The sequence below is a fragment of the Cyprinodon tularosa genome, unplaced genomic scaffold (assembly GCF_016077235.1).
Source record: "Cyprinodon tularosa strain WSP-4 unplaced genomic scaffold, ASM1607723v1 ctg764, whole genome shotgun sequence".
Classification (NCBI taxonomy): Eukaryota; Metazoa; Chordata; class Actinopteri; order Cyprinodontiformes; family Cyprinodontidae; genus Cyprinodon; species Cyprinodon tularosa.
The window spans coordinates 483,251-508,484 of NW_024039523.1; the positions used below are offsets into that span (position 1 = coordinate 483,251).

The 25,234-nt window shown below is 43.6% G+C and overlaps 1 protein-coding gene across 1 annotated transcript in view; it reads left to right on the plus strand.

Moving 5' to 3' along the window:
• LOC119773530 overlaps positions 1 to 25,234 on the plus strand; it is a 35,127-nt gene that overhangs the window by 2,574 nt on the left and 7,319 nt on the right. The window contains exons 5-17 of the mRNA XM_038270515.1: positions 3,905 to 4,018; positions 4,088 to 4,204; positions 6,753 to 6,913; positions 9,699 to 9,845; positions 9,946 to 10,048; positions 12,650 to 12,775; positions 12,852 to 13,034; positions 13,155 to 13,408; positions 16,319 to 17,200; positions 22,024 to 22,120; positions 22,195 to 22,302; positions 22,466 to 23,521; positions 24,040 to 24,162. Of these exons, the coding sequence (XP_038126443.1) occupies positions 3,905 to 4,018; positions 4,088 to 4,204; positions 6,753 to 6,913; positions 9,699 to 9,845; positions 9,946 to 10,048; positions 12,650 to 12,775; positions 12,852 to 13,034; positions 13,155 to 13,408; positions 16,319 to 17,200; positions 22,024 to 22,120; positions 22,195 to 22,302; positions 22,466 to 23,521; positions 24,040 to 24,162 (3,471 nt within the window). The remainder of the gene's footprint in view (positions 1 to 3,904; positions 4,019 to 4,087; positions 4,205 to 6,752; positions 6,914 to 9,698; positions 9,846 to 9,945; positions 10,049 to 12,649; positions 12,776 to 12,851; positions 13,035 to 13,154; positions 13,409 to 16,318; positions 17,201 to 22,023; positions 22,121 to 22,194; positions 22,303 to 22,465; positions 23,522 to 24,039; positions 24,163 to 25,234) is intronic.

Sequence of the window (25,234 nt, forward strand, 5' to 3'; positions counted from 1 at the left end):
AATTGTTGGGTCTGGTGTATTGCATCTTCTTCTTCACAATACCCCATAGATTTTCTATGGGGTTAAGGTCAGGAGAGTTTGCTGGCCAATTAAGAACAGGGATACCATGGTCCTTCAACCAGGTACTGGTAGCTTTGGCACTGTGTGCAGGTGCCAAGTCCTGTTGGAAAATGAAATCTGCATCTCCAAAAAGTTGGTCAGCTGCAGGAAGCATGAAGTGCTCTAAAACTTCCTGGTATGTGGCTGCGTTGACCCTGGACCTCAGAAAACACAATGGACCAACACCAGCAGATGACATGGCACCCCAAACCATCACTGACTGTGGAAACTTTACACTGGACTTCAAGCAACGTGGATGAAGTGCCTCTCTTCTTTTCCTCCAGAATCTGGGACCTTGATTTCCAAAGGAAATGCAAAATTTACTTTCATCAGAGAACATGACTTTGGACCACTCACCAGCAGTCCAGTCCTGTTTCTCTTTAGCCCAGGCAAGACGCTTCTGACGCTGTCTGTGGTTCAAGAGTGGCTTGACACAAGGAATGCGACAGCAGAAACCCATGTCTTTCATACGTCTGTGTGTGGTGGTTCTTGAAGCACTCACTCCAGCTGCAGTCCACTCTTTGTGAATCTCCCCCACATTTTTGAATGGGTTTTGTTTCACAATCCTCTCCAGGGTGCGGTTATCTCTCTTGCTTGTACACTTTTTTCGACCACATCTTTTCCTTCCCTTCGCCTCTCTATTAATGTGCTTGGACACTGAGCTCTGTGAACAGCCAGCCTCTTTAGCGATGACCTTTTGTGTCTTGCCCTCCTTGTGCAAGGTGTCGATGGTCGTCTTTTGGACAACTGTCAAGTCAGCAGTCTTCCCCATGATTGTGTAGCCTATAGAACTAGACTGAAAGACCATTTAAAGGCTTTTGCAGGTGGTTTGAGTTAATTAGCTGATTAGAGTGTGGCACCAGGGGCCATCAATTTTGAACCTTTTCACAATATTCTAATTTTCTGATATGATGAATTTGAGATTTTCATTTGTTGTCATTTGTAATCATCAAAATTAAACAAAATAAACATCTGAAATATATGAGTTTGTATGTAATGTATGAATATAATATACAAGTTTCACTTTTTAAATGGAATTACTGAAATCAATCTACTTTTTCATGATATTCTAATTTTATGACCAGCACCTGTAATTGCCAGAGGAAGCATGGCTGCCGATAGCTCCCTAGTGAGACTGTATGCTGATGCAGTTTGCCTGCATGTGGCTTAAGGGAAATTAAAATGCTTTTCATTAAAAACCCCACAAAAGTTTTTACATCTGATTTAGCAAAAAATATTTGAACCAATGCTCGCATGATGGCCAGACTTTACATAGCTGAGAGTGCATGTGGTTTATTATATGGTGCAGAGATGCTGTCCAACATCCACATTCTGAGAATATTCTGCAGAGCTGCTCCTGATAGCATGCATGTTCTTTAAAGGGGACCTTCCATGTGTTTTATGCAGACTGTGCTTGATTGAAACTTTAATTGTGCTTCTGTGGAAGTTCTGGTTTATCCCTGTTGAAAATAAGCGGACATTTTTTCATTCTATTCTGACCCCAGTTCAATGATGCGTCATGTGATTTTATCGTAGCCTCTGACAGCCAGCGGTGGGCTATAAACATTTTCATCCCCACTTTATGTAACGATGTGCTGCAGATTGGAATCTCATGCAGTTTATGAATGCGTGTCATTGTGGTGGGATGGTGGAGCCAGACTCCTCCCACTTTCCCACAGGCTTAAACCTTGCTGGTTTGTTTTCTGTCTGCTTCATTAGATCAGCGACCTGTGCCCCCATTGCATAGCGGATAACAGGCTGATGTCTGCAGGCTAACCTAGCCTCAGGTCCCTGGATAAACGATTTAGTCCGTCGCTCCACCAGAGGCCCCTGAACTAGCTGGATGGTGTTAATGGTGCTGGCATACAGATGGGAGAATGATTTGGAGTTTTCAGTCTCACCAGGAGTCAGAGGAATGATTTTAGGACCTGCTCTGTTCACATGATTTCATCATGTGCTGTCTTCAGGCATTTTAGCCTCTATATCTGAACTTTTTTTCCCCCAAACCAGCAGTTATGTTTAAAAGAATGTTTGAATACAACCATTCTATTGATCAGGATGTTTATTTAAAAAGAATTAGTTTAATTCAAAGGATTTAATGTGAAGATGAATAGATGGAGACTAGAACAAAATGAAGCCATAGCAGGGTTATATCTAAGGCCTGTTGCTGATTTGTCTGTGTGAATCTGAAGTGCATCCATCCTATTGGGGAGGGGGGTCACATGTTTGATCTAATCAAAGTGACTTGGTAGAATTACTCTGATTAAATGTGAAGCTTCTGACTGAAAGTATCTCACCTTCTTTGTAAAATCTCATCAGTGGATCCAGAAACCAGTAGAAGCCACACAAAAATTTAAACTTAAGACCTACAAAAAATTCTATTCAGTTTATTTCTATAGCGCCAATTCACAACACATGTCATCTCAAGGCACTTTACAGTTCACCAGATCAAACAGTCAGATTGGTTTAAAGTTTTCTAAGGAAAACCAGCTGATTGCATCGACTCATTGACTCTTCAGCAATCCCTCACACTAAGCATGCTTGTAGCGACAGTGGAGAGGAAAAACTCCCTTTTAACAGGAAGAAACCTCCAGCAGAACCAGGCTCAGTGTGAGCGGCCATCTGGTGAGGCCCACTGGGGTTCAAGGAGACAGAAGCAGAAATACAAGAAGCAGCTTTAAAAGGCAGCCCTGTCCAGGAAACACAGCCAGGCAGACGAGCTCTGAGCCAGCTCCCAACTTTCTGCTCTCAAGCAGCAACAGAAGTAATCGAAATTGAAATTCTCTCCTGTTGTGCTGTGGGGGGGGTCGTCCCTCCCCTCGCTAGAGTGTGAGCCAAAGGCGATGCTTTCCAGCTCTTATGGGGGAGAAGAGATGAATCCTGAACTGTTTGGTTTATTAGATCTGTCTAGATCAGTGGTTCTTTACCTTTTTTTGAGGTACCGAACCCAAATGCATTCACTCAACCCTTCTTTAGTGATAAAGAATTTTATTTTATTTTTTTCCCAAATTTAAGACATTATTATTTATTTATTTATTTATTTATTTTTTTTTTTTACTGGGTTGTACATTAACATCAAATATTTTTGCCCAGTAGAAATTTTCACCCCCCCCCCCCCCCCCCCCCCCCCCCAAATGTATTTATTTTTTAAACTAATTGGGTCTTTCATGGAATCTGGCTCGTTTCTCTCCATCTCCATGGAGCTTCAAGAAGTGGTCCTTTAGTTTTGCCGGTGCGATACTAGAGTTGCCCAACTAGACATTGCATGATATGCAATGTCTAGTTGGGCAATCCATGTTGCACATATTCGTCCAACCACTTTCTTTTTTTGCTCGGCATATTAATTATGGATTAAAATATTAAGAAATAAACCACTAAATGTTACAATTGCACCAGCCGTTGACTATTGCGCGCGCTAAATTCCCCGCAGCACTGATTGGCAAAGCAATGTTATGTCCTCTAAGTGGCGGGGGAAAGCGGGCGTGTCATCAAGGACTTTACACAAGTGTTTTCACCTCCGTCGCAGAGGAGCCGCCAAACCCCTGACATTGAACACCTAGGGTTCGATCAAACGCAGGTTAAGAACCACTGGTCTAGACTTTCATCAGTCTCATCCTCCTGGATGAATGCTGTGAGGGTTTTTCCTCTACTTTGTGTTTAATCATAATGCTTTAGTGCTCCTTGGAAGCTCCTTTATTCCTGTTAAGCAGCTGTTTGGGGTGATCCAGGGCTCCAGGGAGTTCATTTCTGTTCTATTTTTCATTGATGATGGATGCTGATTTATTAAACTTGCTTTGTTTTTGAGGAGCACAAGCGAACAGTCCACAGTGTTTACATCATTCAGCCCAAAAGGAAGGATGTGGCAAAGCTGCTGATGAAACTTCTGGTTCCATCCAAGTCCTGCTCAACCTCTTCCAGTGTAAGTACAGGAGACCCTGCAAGGTGAACCTTTGGTTTTATCTGATGCTAACATTGATCTCCTCGTCAGAATGTGCTTCTGAAAGACATCCCAGAGCTATGGAACTACATTGACCGGAGCCAGCTGCCTGCCTCTCTGGGCGGATATTTTCTATACTGCCACAAGAGTTGGGTTAGCTTTATTAAGGTAATGTTGTTTATATTGTCTTGATTCAGCCAATAGCACAAAGTCTCTTCTGTGGAGAACTAACTAGATTTAAGCGCTGAAAATTTAGAATCAGATTTTTCGACCGATCCAATAGAAAATGGTGTGGGACGAGGTGGTGGCGTTTAACGCTCACTGAGAGCCAATGGGGATGATTCGGTTTTCTATTCAGTTCAGTCCTGTGCAGGAAACGCACAGCCAGGCAGACGAGCTCCGAGCCAGCTCCCATGTCAGAGGATGAAGAGAGCACATCCAGTTAGTCACAGTCAGAGAAACAGGACTAGTCTGGAAAACAGGTCAAGCTCCAACATCTAGAAACAAAGGTGTTGATGGCAGCAGCACAGCTGATATTTCTCTCCAGGATGGAGTCACAGCCAAACAGGAACAGACCAGATGAAGCTACTATGAGAAAAAGCAGAGGGAGCAGAACGTTAGAGATTGAACTAACAGATTCTGCAGAGTGAGAGAATAGAGATAGAATGAAGCAGAATGATGAAAAAGGGGTCCCTATGTCCTCCAGCAGTCTAAGCCTATAGCAGCATAACCATAGAGATAGCTCAGGATAAACTGAGCCACTCTAACTAGAAGCATAACAGGAGCGCAGGAGGACAGGAAACAGATAAAATAGAGATCCTCACAAAAACAAAGGGGGACAGAAAGAGCAGTTTATCGCTCTCTTCTGGGGGGGTGGGACTTCAGGCCAATTAAAAATGAATATATAGTAATCCTGTTTGAGCCTCACAAAAAATGATTAATTTATAAAATCAAAGTTCCAAACTAAATATTTAGTTTGGAAAATGGATATTTGGCTTCAAACTAAATGGTTTAGAGATAAACTAACAAGCTAACAATCCAAGTATTTATATTATAATTGGCTAATTTATTTTCCAAACTAATTGTTGAGTTTGTTAAATAAATATTTAGCTCTAAACCATTTAGTTTGCAGCTAAATAATTATTGAACCACCTAATATTTAGTTTGGAAAATAAATACCTAGCTTGACGATGGATTTAACAGAAAATCTAAATACTTTGGTTTGATAAATTAATGAATTAAGTGTTTTTTTTTTGTTTTTTTTTTCTTACCACCTAATCTTTGACCTTTGTAACCTTTACAAATGGTGCCCCATAGCTAACTACTCTAGGAGCTAATTTAATAACAAACCTGGGTCATGTTGGCTTTATTTGGATAATAAGATGTTTTTCAGTCACTAGATCAGGCAGACTAACCCTTCCTTCCTTCTCATCAGTTTTGCTTAATTTTCAATGAGTCATTGAACTTGTTACTGTTGAGCAGCTGTGGAGGTGAGGAGCCAACCTGGAGCAGGGCAGGGTTTGTTTTTTTTTGTATTCATTATTCCAAAATGGTTAAAAACAATCCACTGGACTTTGTTTCCTAGTTTGGAGACGTTTCTCTTCCATCCAGTAAGGTTTTTCAATTCAAACTGTCAGGAATAGAGTTGTGATCCAGGTTTTATACAGTAGCCAAACAAAGGCTTGTTTTAGTTTAGAAAACATGCAAATTAAAACTGGTCCCCCCCTTTGGAATGGGGGTCGTTGGGCTTCTTTGTTAGCCTGCAATGCCCCATACCTGTCTATGTCTCTGAAAGGGGGGTCGTTAGAGTGAATTGTTGGCCTGGCCCAATAGGCGAGGTGATTTGGTCCCCTCTATGGGGGATGGGGTTTCGATGATTACGGGAACGGATCAACTCAATTGCTGCATTGTTTTTTTGAAAGCTAAAATCTGAGTCCCCCCCCTCCGTTAAAGTTTGGTTTTCTTTCTTAACATAGATGGCTTCCTTCACGCCCCTCTTAAACCACCTGTCTTATTTGTGCAAAATGTGAACATTCTGGTCCTCCAAAGAATGTCCTTTGTCTTTGTTTAAGGTGTAGATGCACAGTCCTGTCCCGAGGAGGGCGGTTTTCTGTGTTGGGCCATGCGTCTGTGTAGCGGTTGTTTGGTTTCTCCAACATAAAGCTTCCTGGATGGGAAGCGAAATGTCTTCAAACCAAGTCCAGTGGATTGTTTAACTTTTTGGGAATGACTGTGACCTGGATGACTGAGAATCTCCACCAGCATGTAGTGGTTATTGTTTGGTGGGGGAGGGGCAATTCAAACTCTAAATTAATAGGTCCTCACTTGGTTAGTAAATGAGTTGAACATGCATTTAAGACCTTGACAGAACAAACCAGGTTAGTCATTAAACCTCAGATGATCAGCATCCATCTGATGCACAGCTTTCATTGTTTGGATGTCATAGGAAGTGTCCGTTTCCTTGGTGACGCTCGTTCAGTCTGAACAATCAGCTGACCTCATTAGCAAATGAAAGGACACATCTTTGTTTATGCTTTCAGTCCCGTTCAGCTGGTCCCCAGTTATTCTTTATCCTCAGCAGGTTAAACTAGATATTAAGGATTGAATCTGAAAACCAGTTTAGTTTTCAGTCTCTGAAGTAAAAAGAAAATGTTTTTATGCTTTCTGTAAATCTGTGGTTGTGATTGGGACTTCTTTCTTGTGTTCATCCCTGCAGGAGATCGATGCCTTTGATAAAGAGTTCCTTAGCGTGGTGGAGCGTCTGCCTTCATGCATTGCCACTCTGCAGGCTCTGTCCCGGCTGCCCCTGCCCTCCACCTTCGACCAGCTGCAGCACTTCTGCAGCACAAACGAAGCAAAGTTCCTGCAGCTCAGAAGGTTGGTTCAGATGCTGTTGGCTCATGGGCTCTCCTTCCTTTGCCGTGTAAATGGACGGACATGTTGGCACAAACTGCTTGTTCCCTGAGAAAATAACAAAAACATGACGAGTTGTTACTACGGATTAAAACCTGTGTTGCTAATTTTACAGCCTGTAAACACGCTCCTTGTAATTCAGGCCAGGCTGCATTTTACACACAAAGCAGAAGAGTTTTAAATTTCTCTTTTGTTTTTAACAATGTTGTCAAGCCTGGTGGCATCCGGGGAAATCTTAATTCATTCAACAGTAGTGGTTTGGGAGGTGGAGGCCTAATGGTCAGGGCATAGAGCTTGGAATCCAGAGGATCTGAGTTCAAACCCCACAACCTGCCACTCTGGGTCCATGAGCAAAGAACCCTTTACCCCACACTGCTCCCTGGAAACTACACAATGGCAGCCCACTGCTCCCCAATCAGATGGGTTTAAAAGCAGAGGGTGAAGTTTGTTGCTCTGTATTCTGACAGAGTAATAAAGCTGTTATAGTTTCGGCATCTGGTAGCAGGAATCTGATTGGACTGGAGAAGAAAACTGGCTCAGTGCAGCTCTACTGGTTCCCTCTGCTCCTTTGGTAAACTGGGTGACCTGGTCAGGTTTGTTGCCTTGCTTTACCGTCTCAGACCCCAATCGTCTTCTACTTAATTCAGTGAAAGGTTTCCTTGAGCAAACAGACGTACCTGAATTGTTGACTGTTTGTTGTCAACAATTTTTCAGATCAGGAGGATTCCAAGTTGATTTCCCACATTGTTCTGCCAGAAATAACTGGCCAGTTTTTAAAGTGTAAAAAAAAAAAAAAAACACTTAAAAAAAAAAAAACCCATATTAATTGGTCATAGAAATGACCCCCTTTGCCTTAAATGTTTGTAGTGTTGGTCACTTTGAATAACTGACCATTATATGCAGCACGTAGCAAAGCGCTTACATCACCTTTAGCTTAAATGTGATCATTGCAGTTGTGTTCTGTCACCAAACATGTCACTTCATTCAGGAGTTTGTTTTATTTTGCTGGATAGGAGTTGGCCGTCTTTAATCCACAAACAAGGACGTAACAAACCTTTCAGGGTTTGAATTGATCAAGCTTTGTACTGAAGCAGATCTCTATTCAGCTGAGGGTGGGCAGCTCCATCCCAGGACTCATGCGTACCTAAAAGTCCACCAAACGAGGGTAGAGGGTTGTTTCTTTCAGCCTCATGTGGGTATTTATTTTTTAATGAAGGAAAAAATGTTTCAGTTTACTGGTCAGAGCTGATGGACTGTCCAATGATTTCTACGGATTAATCCGTTAACTGCTGCTTCAGGCAAACGCTTTACTGATAGAAAAAGTTGGTGGGGAAACAATAAGCCGGGTCCTTCTGAGAATAATAAACATCTGAGGAACACTGGAAGTGTTCAGGTTTAAATCGGCATGGAGAGGGAATAAAAACATCTCATTTTGCACCTAAAGCTGCATTTCTGCACTGAAACAATATCCTCTACAGCTGCAGAGCGAACTGTGAGAATGGAGAGGAGGAGAAAATAAGCAATGGACTAATGAAGCACAGGGTGGAAGGTAGATTAATGTTTCCATGATGATGATATTCTAATCCAGAATAATCCAATTCAGTTTATTTCTATAGCACCAATTCACATCATGTCATCTCAAGGCACTTTCCAGTTCACCAGATCATCCAGTCAGATTGATTGAAAGTTTTCTATCTAAGGAAAACCAGTTGATCGCATCGACTCATTGACTCTTCAGCAATCCCTCACACTAAGCATGCTTGTAGCGACAGTGGAGAGGAAAAACTCCCTTTGAACAGGAAGAAACCTCCAGCAGAACCAGGCTAAGTGTGAGCGGCCATCTGCTGAGGCCCAGTGGGGTTCAAGGAGACAGAAGCAGAGATAGAAAAAGAAGCAGAGATTGAGAAAGAACAATCCATCAGCAGTAGGAGGATGAGGAGAGCCCACCTCCCCCCACCCATCCTCACGACCTTCTACAGAAGCACCATAGAGAGCATTCATATTTGCATTTTTGAAGGTTTTTTGGTTTTTTTTGCACCATTTCTTTTCACCCACACTGTTCACATTTGATCACTGCTGCACTTTACAAAATGGAAACGGGTATAAAACGGTAGAAAACAAAATTTCCTTTTGTATACTTTTTGTATATATTTTTTTATTTTATTTTATTTTTTTTTTGTAGTATACAAAATGACAAAAGTTTGTCTAAGTCAGTATGCGTGTTCTGCTGACGGTGCTAAGCAGACATGGCAGGGTGTAGTAAACCCTGCTCCATGTATTACAGTGGATCATGAAATTAGCATTTGCTTCTTTATCCTGGTAACCAGATGTATCGATGCCAGTGAGTGTGGTTCTGAATGCTTGATTTTTCTCTTGTCCTGTTTTCTTTTTATGACTGTAGGCTAAAACTGAATCGCCTTATGGGAATAAATAATGTAGTTTGATTTTATTTGAATTTATCTGTGGAGGCTGGTGAATTAATCCTGATTTCCTTCTTTATGTAAATGAATGGAAACCTTCATTAAGCTCACACTTTAACACTTGATTCGTTTTCATTGGCTGATGGGTGAAAATGTCTGAGATGCTGATACACAGATAATCCAGAAACTTCAGATTTTTAGTCATTATGTCATTTTAATTGTCATTTATTATAAATGTTTCTATTTTATTATAATAAATGATGAGAAATGTTTCCTCCTGACTAAGAATGGATAAATCCAGCAGTAAAGCTACTGTGATGTTTCTGCAGGGATCTGGGTCTGGATGAGCTTTTAAAGCATTGTGAGAACGTGTGTGAGAAGCTTCGCCATCCTGACAGAGAGCCGTGCTACCAAGCCATGGCGGGCACCCCCTTCTTCACCCAGACGGCCTTTGACATGCTGCAGAACCACAGCAGGTACTGCAGGAAGCCCTCTCTCTAGCATTGCTGTTCTATTCCTGCAGGTTTGTGTTTCTATCATGCAGGAGTCTGATTTCTTTTTCTGTTTGGGTTTTAGAATAACTGCGGCGGTGGAGAAAGTGGAGCTGCTGTGGAAACAGGCCTTTTCACAGGCCCACCTGCAGCTTCAGGTGTTCCAGCTGCGCCACCGTGCAATGCAGGTGGGTCTGCTTTCACTGCCATCCGCTGGCTTTGGGTTTCAGGTACGGCCGGTGTAGGTACCAGATCTGCTCCGGGCCCCACCCCATATGACGGACAAGGATGCTGCGTGATGTTATCGTTGTCTAGGCAACCACAATGTTTTGTCATGTGGCAATGTTCAGCCAATATGTAGCGTAACGTCACTGGCATGAAGCAGGACCCAGCAGATCTGGTTCCTACAGCGTCTTTAGATTCTGACTCAGTTTGAGAAGGTTGACCTCCAGCAACAGCTTTACACCCTGGATACTGCTCTCCACCTCAGAGAAGCTGAAAGCAAACAGCTTGATGATGAGGAGCAGCTTAGATCTTCTATTTGAAGCTTCTGTCTCACCTTGATGATTTAGACCAGCGTCTGCCTGATGTATGAAAAATCTTGGGAAAATCGTGGTATACGTTGGATAAATTATGAGTACGCTGAAACACGTCGACTTACGACAATGCCAGCATATGCCATCCGTGGGCCATCAGTTCCAGGTCAGGTATCTGATGGTCGTCATCCGTTCAGTGTCAGTTCCTCATCAGTCATGGCGTCTAGCTTATCCTAAACCTCTGCGTAACTTATCCAGAACTTCTCTCCAAGCATATCAAGGTATCTGACGTGTTCCAGACGAGCGCTGAACGTGTTTCTAACTTCCAGCTACTGTATAATGGCGTATTGGCAGCGTTTTGGTATAAAGGGGGTTCACAGGAGGAAACCGTCAGTTCTCCTCCAGACTTCATCCCCATCATAGGGTGAGCCAGAAGGTGAGGGTGATGGATCCTCCCTACGTTCACGCCCACCACCAACACACTTCCTAGCAGACATGATGCTCAATCTGCTGAAAAACCTTCTTGCTTTGTATTTATTCTTTATTTTTGGCAGGCGGTAAACAGCAGCTAGATTAATACCGCGTATGTATACGCCCAAAAGAAATAAAATACATAGAAAGTTCAGCGTTTACCAGCGTGGATAAATCGGCCCGGTGTGAAAGAGCCTAAAGCCATGAAAAGTAATCATTCCTTTATTTTCGGAGGGGAAAAAATGCACCAACAGCAGAAAAATAAAAGATGCTAAAAATGTTTCCTCCTGTGATTGACAGAGCTGCTGAGGGAGGAGGGCGGTTCCGAAAGTGTGCAAAATGCACCTGTATGGTTTGTAGGTGTAAAAATGATTACCACCAGCAATGTTAAAAACTGCAACCAGCATCAGATGAAGTTGGTTTCCTGTAGTGATGGTTCTAAAGCCTAAGAGCTGCGATGCCTAAGAGGTACGATGAAGCCTGGGTACGATGAACCCAGGCTGCCTTTCACAGCTGAAAGCCATTTCACCTCTGATCAAACAGAAAACCGTGTAAATTAGGGGAAACTCTCATTGAGCCAATGGAGATAAACAAACCGGGCAGGATTGTTCTGGATGGACCACGGGTCTGTTTCAGAGGGACCACTCTGCTATAGGATGGAAATGTTTGGGTCTGACAGGAAGACGGTCTGACAGCGCATCCGCTTTGGGGGAAAATGTAAAGTAAAATCTTTCCATCTCCGAGAAAACAGTCGGGTTTGGAATCAAAACATTTTAATAAAATACTTGAACTGTTTTCCATCCTCAGGAACTCCTATCATAGAAAAAGTGGCAATCCTCTTTCAGAATAAAAATAAAAATAAACAAGGTTGTACTGGAAAGCATTGATCATATGAAACTGATCCTAAATAAAATAAAACGATCAAATTCTGCTTAAGATTATTCATAAATCTTACAGCTTTAAATTGAAGGGATTTATTTTTTTATCCATAAAGTGTGAAGGCAATAAGGTCAAATGTAGAAGAAAGGAAAAACTCAAATCTAAATAAGTTTCTTTTCTTAAAATAATTGCATTTGTTCTTTTAATTTAGAAAGTAAGTGAGACACTTTACCAATGGAACAAGATGATTAATATTTTGAATAAAAAAAAAAAATTGCATTTTATTATTTTAAGCAGATACTATCTTATTTGAACCAAATACCAAACCAAATTAAAGGTAAATGCATTAATTTCAGAGAGGTGTGCTTATTACTGGCTGGTTTGTGCAGGGAATGAATTCCTACCTTGGCCCAGCAGCAGGTCTGTGTGGCTCAGAGTTGATCTGACATGATTGGCTGCAGAGATCGGACCTCATTGATCAGTAATAATTGATCACCTTCTGCAGGAGGTTTGGGCTGAATTGATCTCCGGGGCTGGATCCTCCAATAATGTCCTGCTGGTCCTCCTCTGGTAGATGGTTTCTCCATCTTCTTGGTTCCTCCTTGTTTTCTGATCTAAATCCTTGATAAAATGCAGGCAGGATTAAAGAATAACTATTTAATCCATAAATTTTGTTTTAATATCAGGCCATTTAGTGAATGAAGATATTTAATGTAACCTCCGTTTGTTCAGCAGTAGTTTTTATTTTAATGCTCTGATCTGTGCAGCTCTGCCAGCATCGTCTCCATCAAAGGTTGGATCGTTTTCTGCAATACTTGAAATGAGGATCTTTCTCCTGAAGTTGGTGTGAACCTGGTTCCCTGATGGACACGATGTCACTAACCATGGTGAATGTGTTTGCAGATTATCCTGCAGATTGAACCTCTCCAAGAAAAGCTTCAGCTTTACAAAATGGAGGTTGCAAAGGATTCTGGCCGAGCAGCAGTGCTGCTGTCTGAGTTTGAAGAATCGTACTACGCTCCTGCTGAGGTACAGGCTTCTCCTTCCTCCTGCTGCTTTATGGAGCAGCTCTAGTTAAGCAGCTGTTGCTCCTCTCACCCTGCAGGCTCTGGTTGGCTGTGCCGAGGATCTGATCCACAGGTTGGAGGAGATTCTACCCGTAAAGTTCCAGAGCAGGGAGAGCTGGGCTCCGGATCTGGAGAGGCTGAAGGAGAACCTTCATTCGGACGTGAACTTCATTCTTCAAACCCTCAGGGCGGTTTCTGAATACCACCACTATTACAACAAGGCAGGTTCTCTTCCTGTGAGGAGGCCAAGCTGGGCATCGTTTACATCTGGTTTAAATCTGTTTAATCATGAAGTTTCTGTCATGGATCATCTCTCCATAACATGGCTGCTGCTTCTTTAGACCAACAGGTGGTACAGTCTGGTCCTCAGGGACAGCTTCCTGCCAGAGCTCCTTTCAGGCCTTCAAGGAGAGCCTCTTTCCACTCAGCAACAGAATGACCATTTGAAGACGATCCCTGCATGGAGACGGAGACTTTCTGCGTTCCTAAAGAAGAATCCTCCTCCAGACCTGGAGGAGCTGCTCCATCTGTCCCGTCTGTCCGCTTCCATCCCAGATGGTGACGTACAGCAGGCAGGCAGACGCCTGTCTCAGAGGTAAACCTCTCATGGGGTTCCTGTCTGTTTGTACCCAAGGTCTGGGGGTTCTGGGGAGGTAACATAAAAAAATGTGTCCAGAGAAAATAAGTGGAATGTAAAATAATTTATTAGAAAAGATGGTTTCACAGAACCAAAACATAATACAACGTAAGCCAATTAAAACAAAAGAAAAGGGGCAACAAATTCAAGAAGAGAGATTTTAGATTTTGAAACTCATCAGTGAAGGACCCAGGGTCATGGGGCGTTTCAGGTCTTTGATCTTCAGACACCCTCACCTGGGTGATTAAACTGGGGCTGATCAGGCCTCAGTTTGTGTTCCAGCAGCGCGCTACTCCATGCGTCTCCCCTCTTGATCCACAGCCAGCTTGGGGCTCTTTCAGCGGCACCACTAATGTTTCTGGTGGCTCTTCTCTTAAGCAACCCTCTGATGCAAAGGAGCCTGAATTCCTGATGCACAGTCTGACTAAGGAAGCCTCTGCAGCCCACTTCTATTGGCTCACAGCGGGCCCTCTGCATGCCTCAATCAATCTGACTCGACAAGCCTACTTTGTCAAGTCAGATGTTAAGACCAGATCTGGCCTCAGTGACGTCCTTGCAATGTGCTCTGGGAACTTTAACTGCATTCAGGGTTCCACAAGCAACTGCCGATCCAGAGCCATGGCTAGCAGTCCAGATGTACCCTTACCTGCTCTCCCAGGTTCTCCCCTTCCCTGACAAAGAAGACATTGTGCCTCAAAGGAGACTGGTGCTGTGACTCCTGGATTCCAGTGCAGATGGTGTCTGTTACTAACCTGACAACAGCCAGATGCATGTCTTGCTCCGCCTAGCTCCACTCACATACATCTGGGAACCCGCTCATTGAAAGTGATTTCCCCAACCGAATTTATGGTCTGGCCAGTCAGGACGCAGGGTGGGTGTGTCCTGGAGTGGAGAGGCGACCGTGAGATTCCAACAACAATGGCGGCTCGCATTGAGGAAGCAAGCGTTAGCATTGATGCTGCTATTTCTTCTGTGTTGTCCAATCTATCTGATATTGTTTCATCAAAAGAACATCAGAGAACGGCTTTGAAGGCTTTTGTTGGTGGAAATGATGTTTTCGGCCTTCTCCCGACCGGATTTGGCAAGAGCTTGATCGACCAAATGGCTCCTCCTCTCACAGCGTCACGGGTTAGCTTCGGTGTGAGTGGTTGAAATAGCACGTCAATAAAGATGACAGACAAGTGGCTTATCCAATCATATGCAAGGAGTTTTGATAAGGCCCAGCCTTCAGTAAAGGCAATTCCTATGGCGGGTTCCCAGATGTATGTGAGTGGAGCTAGGCGGAGCAAGACATGCATCTGGCTGTTGTCAGGTTAGTCTGTTACTGCCTTCAACACCTGGTTATGGCGCCACATGTACCTTCCCTCTCTCAGCGCTTTAGGGCAGCGGCTCAGGATGTGCTCCAGGGAACCATGAGCCGGGCACAGTGGGCATGTTGGTGCTCCTGCAAGGCCACAGGTATAAAGGTGAGATGGACTTATAAGGACATCATAGACCGACTGGATCAGGAACTTAAGTCTTGCAGGTTCATACTTCTATAGTTCTGTCCAGGTGATCTTCTGGGCGGATGCATGGTTCCAATTGGCCCAGGCTCCTTGCTGGCGCATTGCCACCATCCTACTTTGGCGTTCCTCCTCTGCACGAATCTCTCCCTGTACCATCTGTCGTCACTCTTGTCCTCTGGCTTGGTCTTAGCGTGCCTTTGTGTGGCTACCTAGACCGATTAGTCCAACTGCCACAGAGCCAACTAACGCTATGGCTCAGTCTTTCTTCTGCTTGGGCGACTGCCTGCCGTCAGCAGAGTCTCTGTAAAGCAACACCTCCCTGGCTGTGGTGACTTTAAACTCCTCCGTCACGCCAGTCAAAGGAAACTGCAGCTTGTTGGAATGCCCATAGAGCAATGCTGCTGAGGCTCTTCTGCAGACGCAGCCATCTTGGTAGGTATTGGCTGACATTGCGTTCAAACCCTCCACCATGGTTACTGGGACTTCATAAATCAGTAGTGGCCACAGTAGTCAAATATTAATCAACTACAAGTAAAAGTTACTTAAAGTATTGAAGTACTCACTTTTGAAAATACTTAAGTATTCAAAAATACTAATTAGATATTCTAATATCAGTACATTTCTGTGTAATTTTCAGAGTAATTTTAAAGAATCTTGTAACTTTCAGAAACCATCTGATGTATTGATGATCTGGTTGAAATCGTCTCTGTGCCGTGACATGACATGTTTTGTGAATTGCAGCATATATAATTGAATTGAATGCATAGAACCACCTGCTATAGATTCTACACCACCTTCAGTATAGTAATGACACAAAAAATAAGGGCAGATATTTGATATTTCTTAATTAAAAAACAAAAACAAAGTGAAAACAGGAGAGTTGATTCTCCTCCTACTTTCCCTGAATAGAGGTTAAAGGTTGAATCTATTACAGCAGAGAAACTGCAGCTCTGCTCTGGGAACTCATCCTACTGAACAACTTGGTCACATGGCAGCACTCAAAGTTTAATAGAATTTATAAACTAATATCTGCTCTGAGTTTCTCTAATTTGTCATTAAATCTCTAAATCAGTGGTGAACAGATTCAGTCCTAAGGGCTGCTATCTGCATTGATGGAAATACATTTCAACAAAAAAGAAACGGTGGATTATTATAAAGCTGAGCCAAAAAGAAGAAGGAACTAGCAGCTTCCTGGACGTTGATTTGGGGGAAAAATATACAGATACTCAAAGTACTTAAGCACAGTAATCAAGTAAATGTACCTTATTACCTTATTCCACCACTGTTCAGAACCGATCCTCGGACGGCTCTAGGCTGCTCTAGTGGACCGTCACCACCTTCTCTCTGTGCTCTTATTTTCCAGGTGCATGATCCTGAGGAAGCTGCTGATATCCTCTGGGCCAGTGTCTGTGGATCAGCTCCAGCTCGCCCTCCAGTGGCAGTACGAGGCGTTGCGTTGTAGCCATGGGAATCAGAGCCCTGAAAGCAGCAGTGGCTCAGTGTCTGATGGTAACCTGAGCTTTTCCAAGCAGAACCAAACGATACCTGAGAACTGGAATCCTCCCACCATGGTGGTCCCGCCTGCAGCTGCTGACTGGAAACAGTCTGCCAGCTCTTTGTTCTCTGGGCCTCATGGTTTGGGGGGGACCCAACTACAGGCTCCAGGAGGAAAGGAAGAGGTGGAGAAATCCCTAAACCCTGCTGAAATGAGAACTTCCCCAGAGCAACCCAGCTCTCTGAAGGAGAGCGTCTCCGTTATTTCAGATGAAAAGCATCACAGCAGGGAGTTTGCTTCGAGGCCTGCAGCAAACCTCTCCAGCATCCAGATCATCCCTAAAGTAGAAGCAGAATCCCTGAATCTGGAGATCAAGGTGAAGCGCTCGGCTTCACCTCCCACCAATCCCTGGCTCAGCCTGCCGGTGGACGAGTTGGAAAACTCCTACACAGTCACCATCACCCCAAAGCCCACGCCTCAGAAGCAGAGCTTTAAAATGACTGCTGCTGAGCAGAAACCGCCCCCCAAGATGGAGGCGCTGAGCTGCACAGAGCCCAGAGATCCACCGAGCATAGACTGGGTGCTACATGCCGACAGTGGATGGGCTGATCCTGAACTGAGCCCCATCCACAACATTCTGTCCAGCACAATCACTGATGGCAGAGAGACGTCCACCTGCGCCACAGACGGCGTTCCTACTCTGCTCTGGGATTCCTACGACCTCCATGAGGAGAAGCCAGAAGCAGACAGGTAGAGTTCTGAGATTGAATTCAGTTTATTTCTATAGCTCCAATTCACATCATGTCATCTTAAGGCACTTTCCAGTTCACCAGATCATCCAGTCACATTGATTCAAATTTTTCTATCTAAGGAAAACCAGCTGATTGCATCGACTCATTGACTCTTCAGCAATCCATCACACTAACCATGCTTAGGCGACAGTGGAGAGGAAAAATTCAGTTTTTAACAGGAAGAAACCTCCAGCAGAACCAGGCTCAGTGTGAGCGGCCATCTGCTGAGGCCGACTGGGGTTCAAGGAGACAGAAGTGGACAGAATCAATCTGACTGGTGAACTGTTAGGTGTCATGAGATGACATGCTGTGATTCTGAATTGGTGCTATAGAAATAAGCTGAATGGAATTGAACAACCTGCACAAACCAGGGAAAAATACACTTATTTAAAAAGAGTTTATTTGCTTAGCATCATTTTATTTTATTTTTTTGCAGTGTACAGGTGGTGACTTTAAAACTACCGCCACATGCTATAGCTGTAGCTTTCTATAAAGGCAGCTCCCAATGATTAGATCAAACAGTATTAAATTGATGGTTTGGTGCTGCCAGCAGATGGCGACACTGTACAGAACCAAGCAAACCCTATCAGCAGGAATGCTTGGCTTATAATTACGGTGGCTGAGAAGTGCAAAACACATTTACAATTCAAAAACACATTAACAAATAAAAAACTAAATAACATTTGAAGAAACAAAATTATATTTTATGAAACAATTTATTTTTGAAAAAAAAGTTACAATTTTTAAAAACACATTTACATTTTAGCAAACAAATTTACATTAACAAATAAACAAAATAACATTTGAAAAAACTAAATTATATTTTATGAAACAAATGTATTTTTGAAAAAAAAGTTTAAATTTTTAAAAACACATTTGCAATTCAAAAACACATTAACAAATAAAAACCAAAATAACATTTGAAGAAACAAAATTATATTTTATGAAACAATTTATTTTTGAAAAAAAAAGTTTAAATTTTTAAAAACACATTTACATTTAAGGAAACAAATTCACATTTTAAATAAGTTAGATTTTAGGTGAGAGAAAGTTTCATTTTAGAGAAAAAAAATTCATTATAGGTAAACAAATTTACATCTAAAAAAAATTGACCGTTCGGAAACACTTGTACAAGTGCAAAGACAAAACTGCAAGTGGCAAAACACATTTACATAGCCAAAAACAAATTAACAGAAGACGGCTACACGGAAAGGGAATGTCCCAGTGGCCGGATGTGACGTCACGATTACCCTGACTTGTAGTACAAACAGCTCAATCTGTAGTCCTCCTGCTTCACGTGAAAAGTCAGCGGCGATTTTAGATGGAAAGAATTGCACTGAAGCTGTTTTTCTTAAGTTTACGCTAACCGAACAATGTTTTCAGCCAATTTACACCATTTTGTTCTTCGTGCGGGACGGTCTCTGGAACTTTTACGAGACACGGTACAAGGTGGCAGGACCAAGCAGGAGGGCCGAGCTCAATTCGTGGCAGTGGCTGCGGCAGAGCCTGCCATCGGAGTGGCCGTTGTTGCCCGCTGCCGGCAGAGCTTGCCATCGGAGAGGCCGATGGTGGCCGCTGCCGGCAGAGACTGCCATCGGAGAGGCCGATGGTGGCCGCTGCCGGCAGAGACTGCCATCGGAGAGGCCGATGCTGGCCGCTGCCGGCAGAGCTTGCCATCGGAGAGGCCGATGGTGGCCGCTGCCGGCAGAGACTGCCATCGGAGAGGCCGATGGTGGCCGCTGCCGGCAGAGACTGCCATCGGAGAGGCCGATGGTGGCCGCTGCCGGCAGAGACTGCCATCGGAGAGGCCGATGGTGGCCGCTGCCGGCAGAGCTTGCCATCGGAGAGGCCGATGCTGGCCGCTGCCGGCAGAGCTTGCCATCGGAGAGGCCGATGGTGGCTGCTGCCGGCAGAGCTTGCCATCGGAGAGGCCGATGCTGGCCGCTGCCGGCAGAGCTTGCCATCGGAGAGGCCGATGGTGGCCGCTGCCGGCAGAGACTGCCATCGGAGAGGCCGATGGTGGCCGCTGCCGGCAGAGCTTGCCATCGGAGAGGCCGATGCTGGCCGCTGCCGGCAGAGCTTGCCATCGGAGAGGCCGATGCTGGCCGCTGCCGGCAGAGCTTGCCATCGGAGAGGCCGATGCTGGCCGCTGCCGGCAGAGCTTGCCATCGGAGAGGCCGATGCTGGCCGCTGCCGGCAGAGCTTGCCATCGGAGAGGCCGATGCTGGCCGCTGCCGGCAGAGCTTGCCATCGGAGAGGCCGATGCTGGCCGCTGCCGGCAGAGCTTGCCATCGGAGAGGCCGATGCTGGCCGCTGCCGGCAGAGCTTGCCATCGGAGAGGCCGATGCTGGCCGCTGCCGGCAGAGCTTGCCATCGGAGAGGCCGATGGTGGCCGCTGCCGGCAGAGACTGCCATCGGAGAGGCCGATACCGGCCGAGGCCACTTATTCGCAGATAAAGTACTCCGTTCCATCAAGTAAATGTGACATTATAAAAGTTTTAATGCAGTTTATTAAGCAATAACATCAAAATAAAAAGAAACCCATAAAGAATACATTTTAATACAGGTTATTAAGCGATAACATCACAATATATAGCCTATATATATCTATATAAAACAATCTAGTTAGAAGTACTATAAATAAGGCATTTGCCGAAAAACGGCAGGAAAAATACCCAAAAAATAATTAAATACCAAAGAAAAGTAATTAAAAAACTACATGACAAAATAATAGTGGCTCCGGCCAGTAATACGCCCGGCCCTGCTGCTTGGTCCTGCCACCTGGTCCGTGTCTCGTAAAAGTTCCAGAGACCGTCCGCACGAAGAACAAAATGGTGTAAATTGGCTGAAAACATTGTTCGGTTAGCGTAAACTTAAGAAAAACAGCTTCAGTGCAATTCTTTCCATCTAAAATCGCCGCTGACTTTTCACGTGAAGCAGGAGGACTACAGATTGAGCTGTTTGTACTACAAGTCAGGGTAATCGTGACGTCACATCCGGCCACTGGGACATTCCCTTTCCGTGTAGCCGTCTTTTGTTAATTTGTTTTTGGCTATGTAAATGTGTTTTGCCACTTGCAGTTTTGTCTTTGCACTTGTACAAGTGTTTCCGAACGGTCAATTTTTTTTAGATGTAAATTTGTTTCCCTATAATGTATTTTTTTTCTCTAAAATGAAACTTTCTCTCACCTAAAATCTAACTTATTTAAAATGTGAATTTGTTTCCTTAAATGTAAATGTGTTTTTAAAAATTTAAACTTTCTTTTTCAAAAATAAATTGTTTCATAAAATATAATTTTGTTTCTTCAAATGTTATTTTGTTTTTTATTTGTTAATGTGTTTTTGAATTGTAAATGTGTTTTGCACTTCTCAGCCACCGTATATAATGCCTCATTTGTACATGAAGGTCTGGTCTTCTCGTAGATAGGGTGTGTGACTGGGCCTCTTTAAATAGATTGCTCATAAATGTGAAGCTTTGATATTCTCAGGTTTAAAGTGTTCAGTTTTACAAACAAACTGACCTATAAATTCCTTAAAATAATTGGTCTTGGGAGAATTTATCTGCTTTAGTGGACAGGAAAAGAGGAAAAGGATGATCATTTTTTTTATTATTCATGGTACAGAAATTTACAGAATCATATTGCATTCACCAAAGAAATCTGACCACTTATCTCATAATTATCTCTATAAATTATGAGATACGATGTCATAATTTGAGATGTGATGTTTAGGAGATCAGAAAGGACGGTCATTGCTGAGCTACGCTACATGAATCCTCAATGAGTTCACTGTCGGATTATTATGCTTTTATTTCCTTTTTAGGTTTGCGACACTGGGAAATGCTGAGTTTCTTCAATGTAGATGGAATTAGTTTTAGTTTGTCAGCACTGCGCAGTAAGTCCTTAGAATGGTTCAGGTGAAAAAGAACACTCTACTCTGACTCACTGGAAGTCACACGGTTCCTGCAGGAGCAATTAAACCAGCATGGGGTGATTTATGGCTATAAATCAATAAATCTGGAATTCGTTCCATCTGGCTTGGCGGCGTCCCAAACAACTGTCCACCGGTACCGTCTCAAAATCCTAGATCCTCAAGCAGTACAGCTGAGACTTCAGCATCGTTTAAAACGACCAGCTCCCAATCTCACGCAGCATGTCGATACACATGACAAACTAAAACCATCCTGTATTAATGGAGCTGTTGATGGATTTTGGCATATGGTCATATGGCTGCATGCTAACCACAGGGTTATAGCTGGGTGCTTTATTGATGAGGTGAAAAACGGGAGCAGACCTGGGTGCAGAGAACTGATCAGTGGAACAGATGCAGATATTTTTAAGAAGTGATCCTTAAGAACAGTTTTCTGAGAGATGCTAAATTACTGACTCAAGTAATCATAACCGAATGTATAAATAAGATCTCGTAATTATGAGATCGTCTCACATAATTACAAGATACTGATATCGTAATTACGATGAGCTGTCAGAGTTTTATTTTATTTTTCTTTGAATGCAATTCACTTCCGTAGAAATATCTGCTCCTGTTAGCAGGGAACTTTGTTTCCTATAGGAAATGAGCTTCGGCTGACTTGCTTCATTCTCTCCCAGAGCTTTGGAGTAGAAGCTGAAATATATAGATCCGTGTTTCTAAGAATGCTCAGAAAATCTCCTGCACATCACTGGATCCCTGCCTACTTGGAACCAGATCCAATGGAGATAAAGAGTCTCATCAAGTTAAAAAAACAGTTTAAGTGTCTCTGGGACCAACATTTTTCTCTTCTCAGTATGACTGATATGTCCTCGATGGACTGGGAACTGAAGGAGCAGGAAAACCTCAGAGAGGTGGAGAGAATATTAACCAAGGCTGATGGGATCCTGGAGGTAAACGATCAGCTGCTGGGTTCATCTTCTCCTCCAGGCAGCCGGATGATGGTAGCATGTCTCCCATTTTGCAGGAGGAGGAGAACGTTTTGGCTCAAGAAGCTGTGCTGGATGCTCTGCTCAGAGCAGGAGATGAAAAAGATCTCTGGCATCTTTGGCACAGTGAGAAGCAGCTGGAGGAGGTATTTAGGAGATAAATCAGAATACATGAATCTCTCAAATATCCAATGATAGGAAGTCTGTAGCCTGAATAAAGCTCTGGTTCAGTTTAATCTGGGAACTGACCATGGTGCTGATATGTTAAAGTTTTTCCTGAATCATTTACTAATGCTGCATTTTCCACAGCCCTCCTTTGATGCTGGTAGCTCTGAGGACGGCCCCATGTTCGGAGGATCCGACCCGCTCAGCGAGGGTGTATCCTCAGAGTCTACGAGATACGAGGAAGAGGATTTCAGCACTGAAGCAGAAACCACTGAAGGCGGGCTGGAGCTGCAGGAAGAGCCGAGGAACGTTCCTGTCCTGGGTCCGCCGAGCAGAGAGGAGAACCTGAACCTCCAGGATCTGAGGTGGTTCACTTCACAGAAGCCATCAGCCCCAAACCCAGAGAGGGAAGGTTTCCGCTTGGAGCTGGAGAGGGAAAAAAGAGAAGTGGAGAAGCTTGAGAAGAGTTTGGAGGAAAGCTCTGAGTGGAGGAACGAGACCGGAGCGTCTGGGAGGTTCTCTGAGACAGAGAGCGGAGACGATGGAGAACCCACCGAGCTGTCAGAGACTGGGAGCAATGAGTCACTGGGTCCTGTGGTGGATGATGATGATGAAGAGGAGTCATTGCAGTGTCATGGTCGTCATGTTGGTGGCTCTGGTAGGAATCTGCTCTTATGTGACACTAAAGCTTCTAGTAGTGAATCTCCAGTGGTTCCTCCAGTGGTCGGCTCAGAAAGCCTGTTAACCTCTGAGCTGATGCTGCAGGAGGGGGGGTTTGATCCAGGAGGGAGACCCGCTGGGCCAGAACCAGCCTCCCTTCCTGTAGACGGACCTCCTCCAACCCCTGAGGAGGAACTGGAGCCTGTGGCTCTTGGCGTTTTAGTGGAGGGGGTGACTTTGGATGACGGGAAGAACGTTTGCAACCCAAATATAACGGAACACATTAATAATAACAATAATAACCTGTCAGTCTGCGGGAACCTTTCTGGAAGGGCTGGCGGTGAGGAGGACTCCTCCACTGGGTCCCTCCTCACAGATAAGCAGCAAATGAAGCCAGACCTCCAACCAGAGCTCCAAACGGGTCCCAGTCAGCGCCTGGAGTTCGACCCTGGAGGACCCGAAGAATTGGTTTCTGACGGGGTTCGGATCTCGGACCGTGGGGAGCAGAGGACCCAGCTATGGGCGGAGAGCTTTACAGAGGTACTCACCTTTACGCTTTTATGGTTTCTGGTCAGTAATGGAGTCTTAGGAAGGGGAAAAACGATTTGGTTTGATTACAGAATATCGGTCTTTTTACAAACATGACATGGAGGCTGACATTTAGAGAGAAATGTTTGCCTTCTGGAGGTGTGTCCAGTTATATCTGCACTCTCTAAATGACTGCCTTCATGGGGGGGGGGCTGCTGAGGTGATGGTTGCTTTGATCGCAGACCATTGGCCTTGTTGGGTCCAGTCTTCTTACAGAACCCCACAGGTTCTCCTTTAGATTCTGGCCAGTTTGTTGACCAATCAGCTCCTGGTTCATTGGGCATCGTTGCTTCCTTCACTGTTGGTTTACGTCCTGCAGGGACATAAAATCAGCATTTCTCTCATTTTGGATGTGGCTGTGAATATTGCCGACATTAAACATTCTTTGGAACCTTAGTTTGAAATTACCTCTTTACAGAAAACTGATATTTTCTGGTATCCAGCATTTCTTTTTTCTTTTTATGCCGTAGATCGCTGATTTCAAGATCCCCGTCATCCTGGATGTAGGATCTGGTTTGATGAAGGCAGGATTTTCAGATCAAGACCAGCCAAACATCAAGTTCCCAACAATAACTGGAGTGCCAAAATATGAGGTCAGACCTCTCTGCTTTCTCTCTCTTTGGTTACATTTAGGAGTTGTTGTTTTTTTTCCCTTTCAGGTGTTCTATATTTAAAATCTAGTCTTAATAAATGCTGTATTTTCCATTGCACTAGCCAGTAGGGATGGTTTTTACACCAGTAACAGCTGTGAGTATTGATGGTTGCCGATCTGATGTCAAATTGGCAATAATTTCACACACTTTGACGTCTATCTGAATAACAAAGCTTCACATTTAAAACAAAGAAAATCAGTCAACAGGTCAGACTCATTTTATAACTAACCAACGGATTACATTAACTTTAATGTGAAGAGTTCCTTTCAGTTTGCCTAAATTAGAGACTTTAGATTAGGGCTGCAACTAAGTTATTTTTCAAATTGATTATTTTTTTAAATTAATCGATTAATAACGGCATAGTCAAAGCTTCCTTTTTTAAAGGAATTAAAATGTTTCCAATTGAGGCTTTTGACAGAAGAATGCAACATTTTTATACATTTTTATTACCAAGTGCAGAGGTGTCAAAAGTATTAAAGTTTATTTCTCAGTAGAATTATAAATCCTTCTGTTTAAAACACTTTAGTTGAAGTTGGTATCGAATTTAGCAATTTACTCAAGTAAAAGTACCATTTTTAAAAACCACTTGAAGTATAAAAGTCAAAGTAATGCAGGAAAAAATGGTAACTGCTGCACTATCCTATTAAAGGAACGTTTTTCTACAACTCTGGATGATAACTTCCTTAGAATTCATTTTCTTAGTTTTCGAACTAATGGCGACAGTCTCAGATTTAACTTTGCATCATCTTGAAAAACAATTTATTTTGGTTTGTGGTGAGCAACAAGTTGGGGCAGCACTGAGTCCAACCACAAAGAAATTAATTGTCTGGATGAAACTAATTATTTAAATTTTTCTGTTGGTATTTCAAAATAAAAACTGAGTCCATTTTGTTTTAGGGGGAGGGCAGTCTAGTGGTTGGGGCATAGAGCTTGGAATCCAGAGTTTCTGAGTTTGAGCTCCACTCCCACAGACTGCCACTCGGGCTCTCTGAGCAAGACCCTTAACCCCACA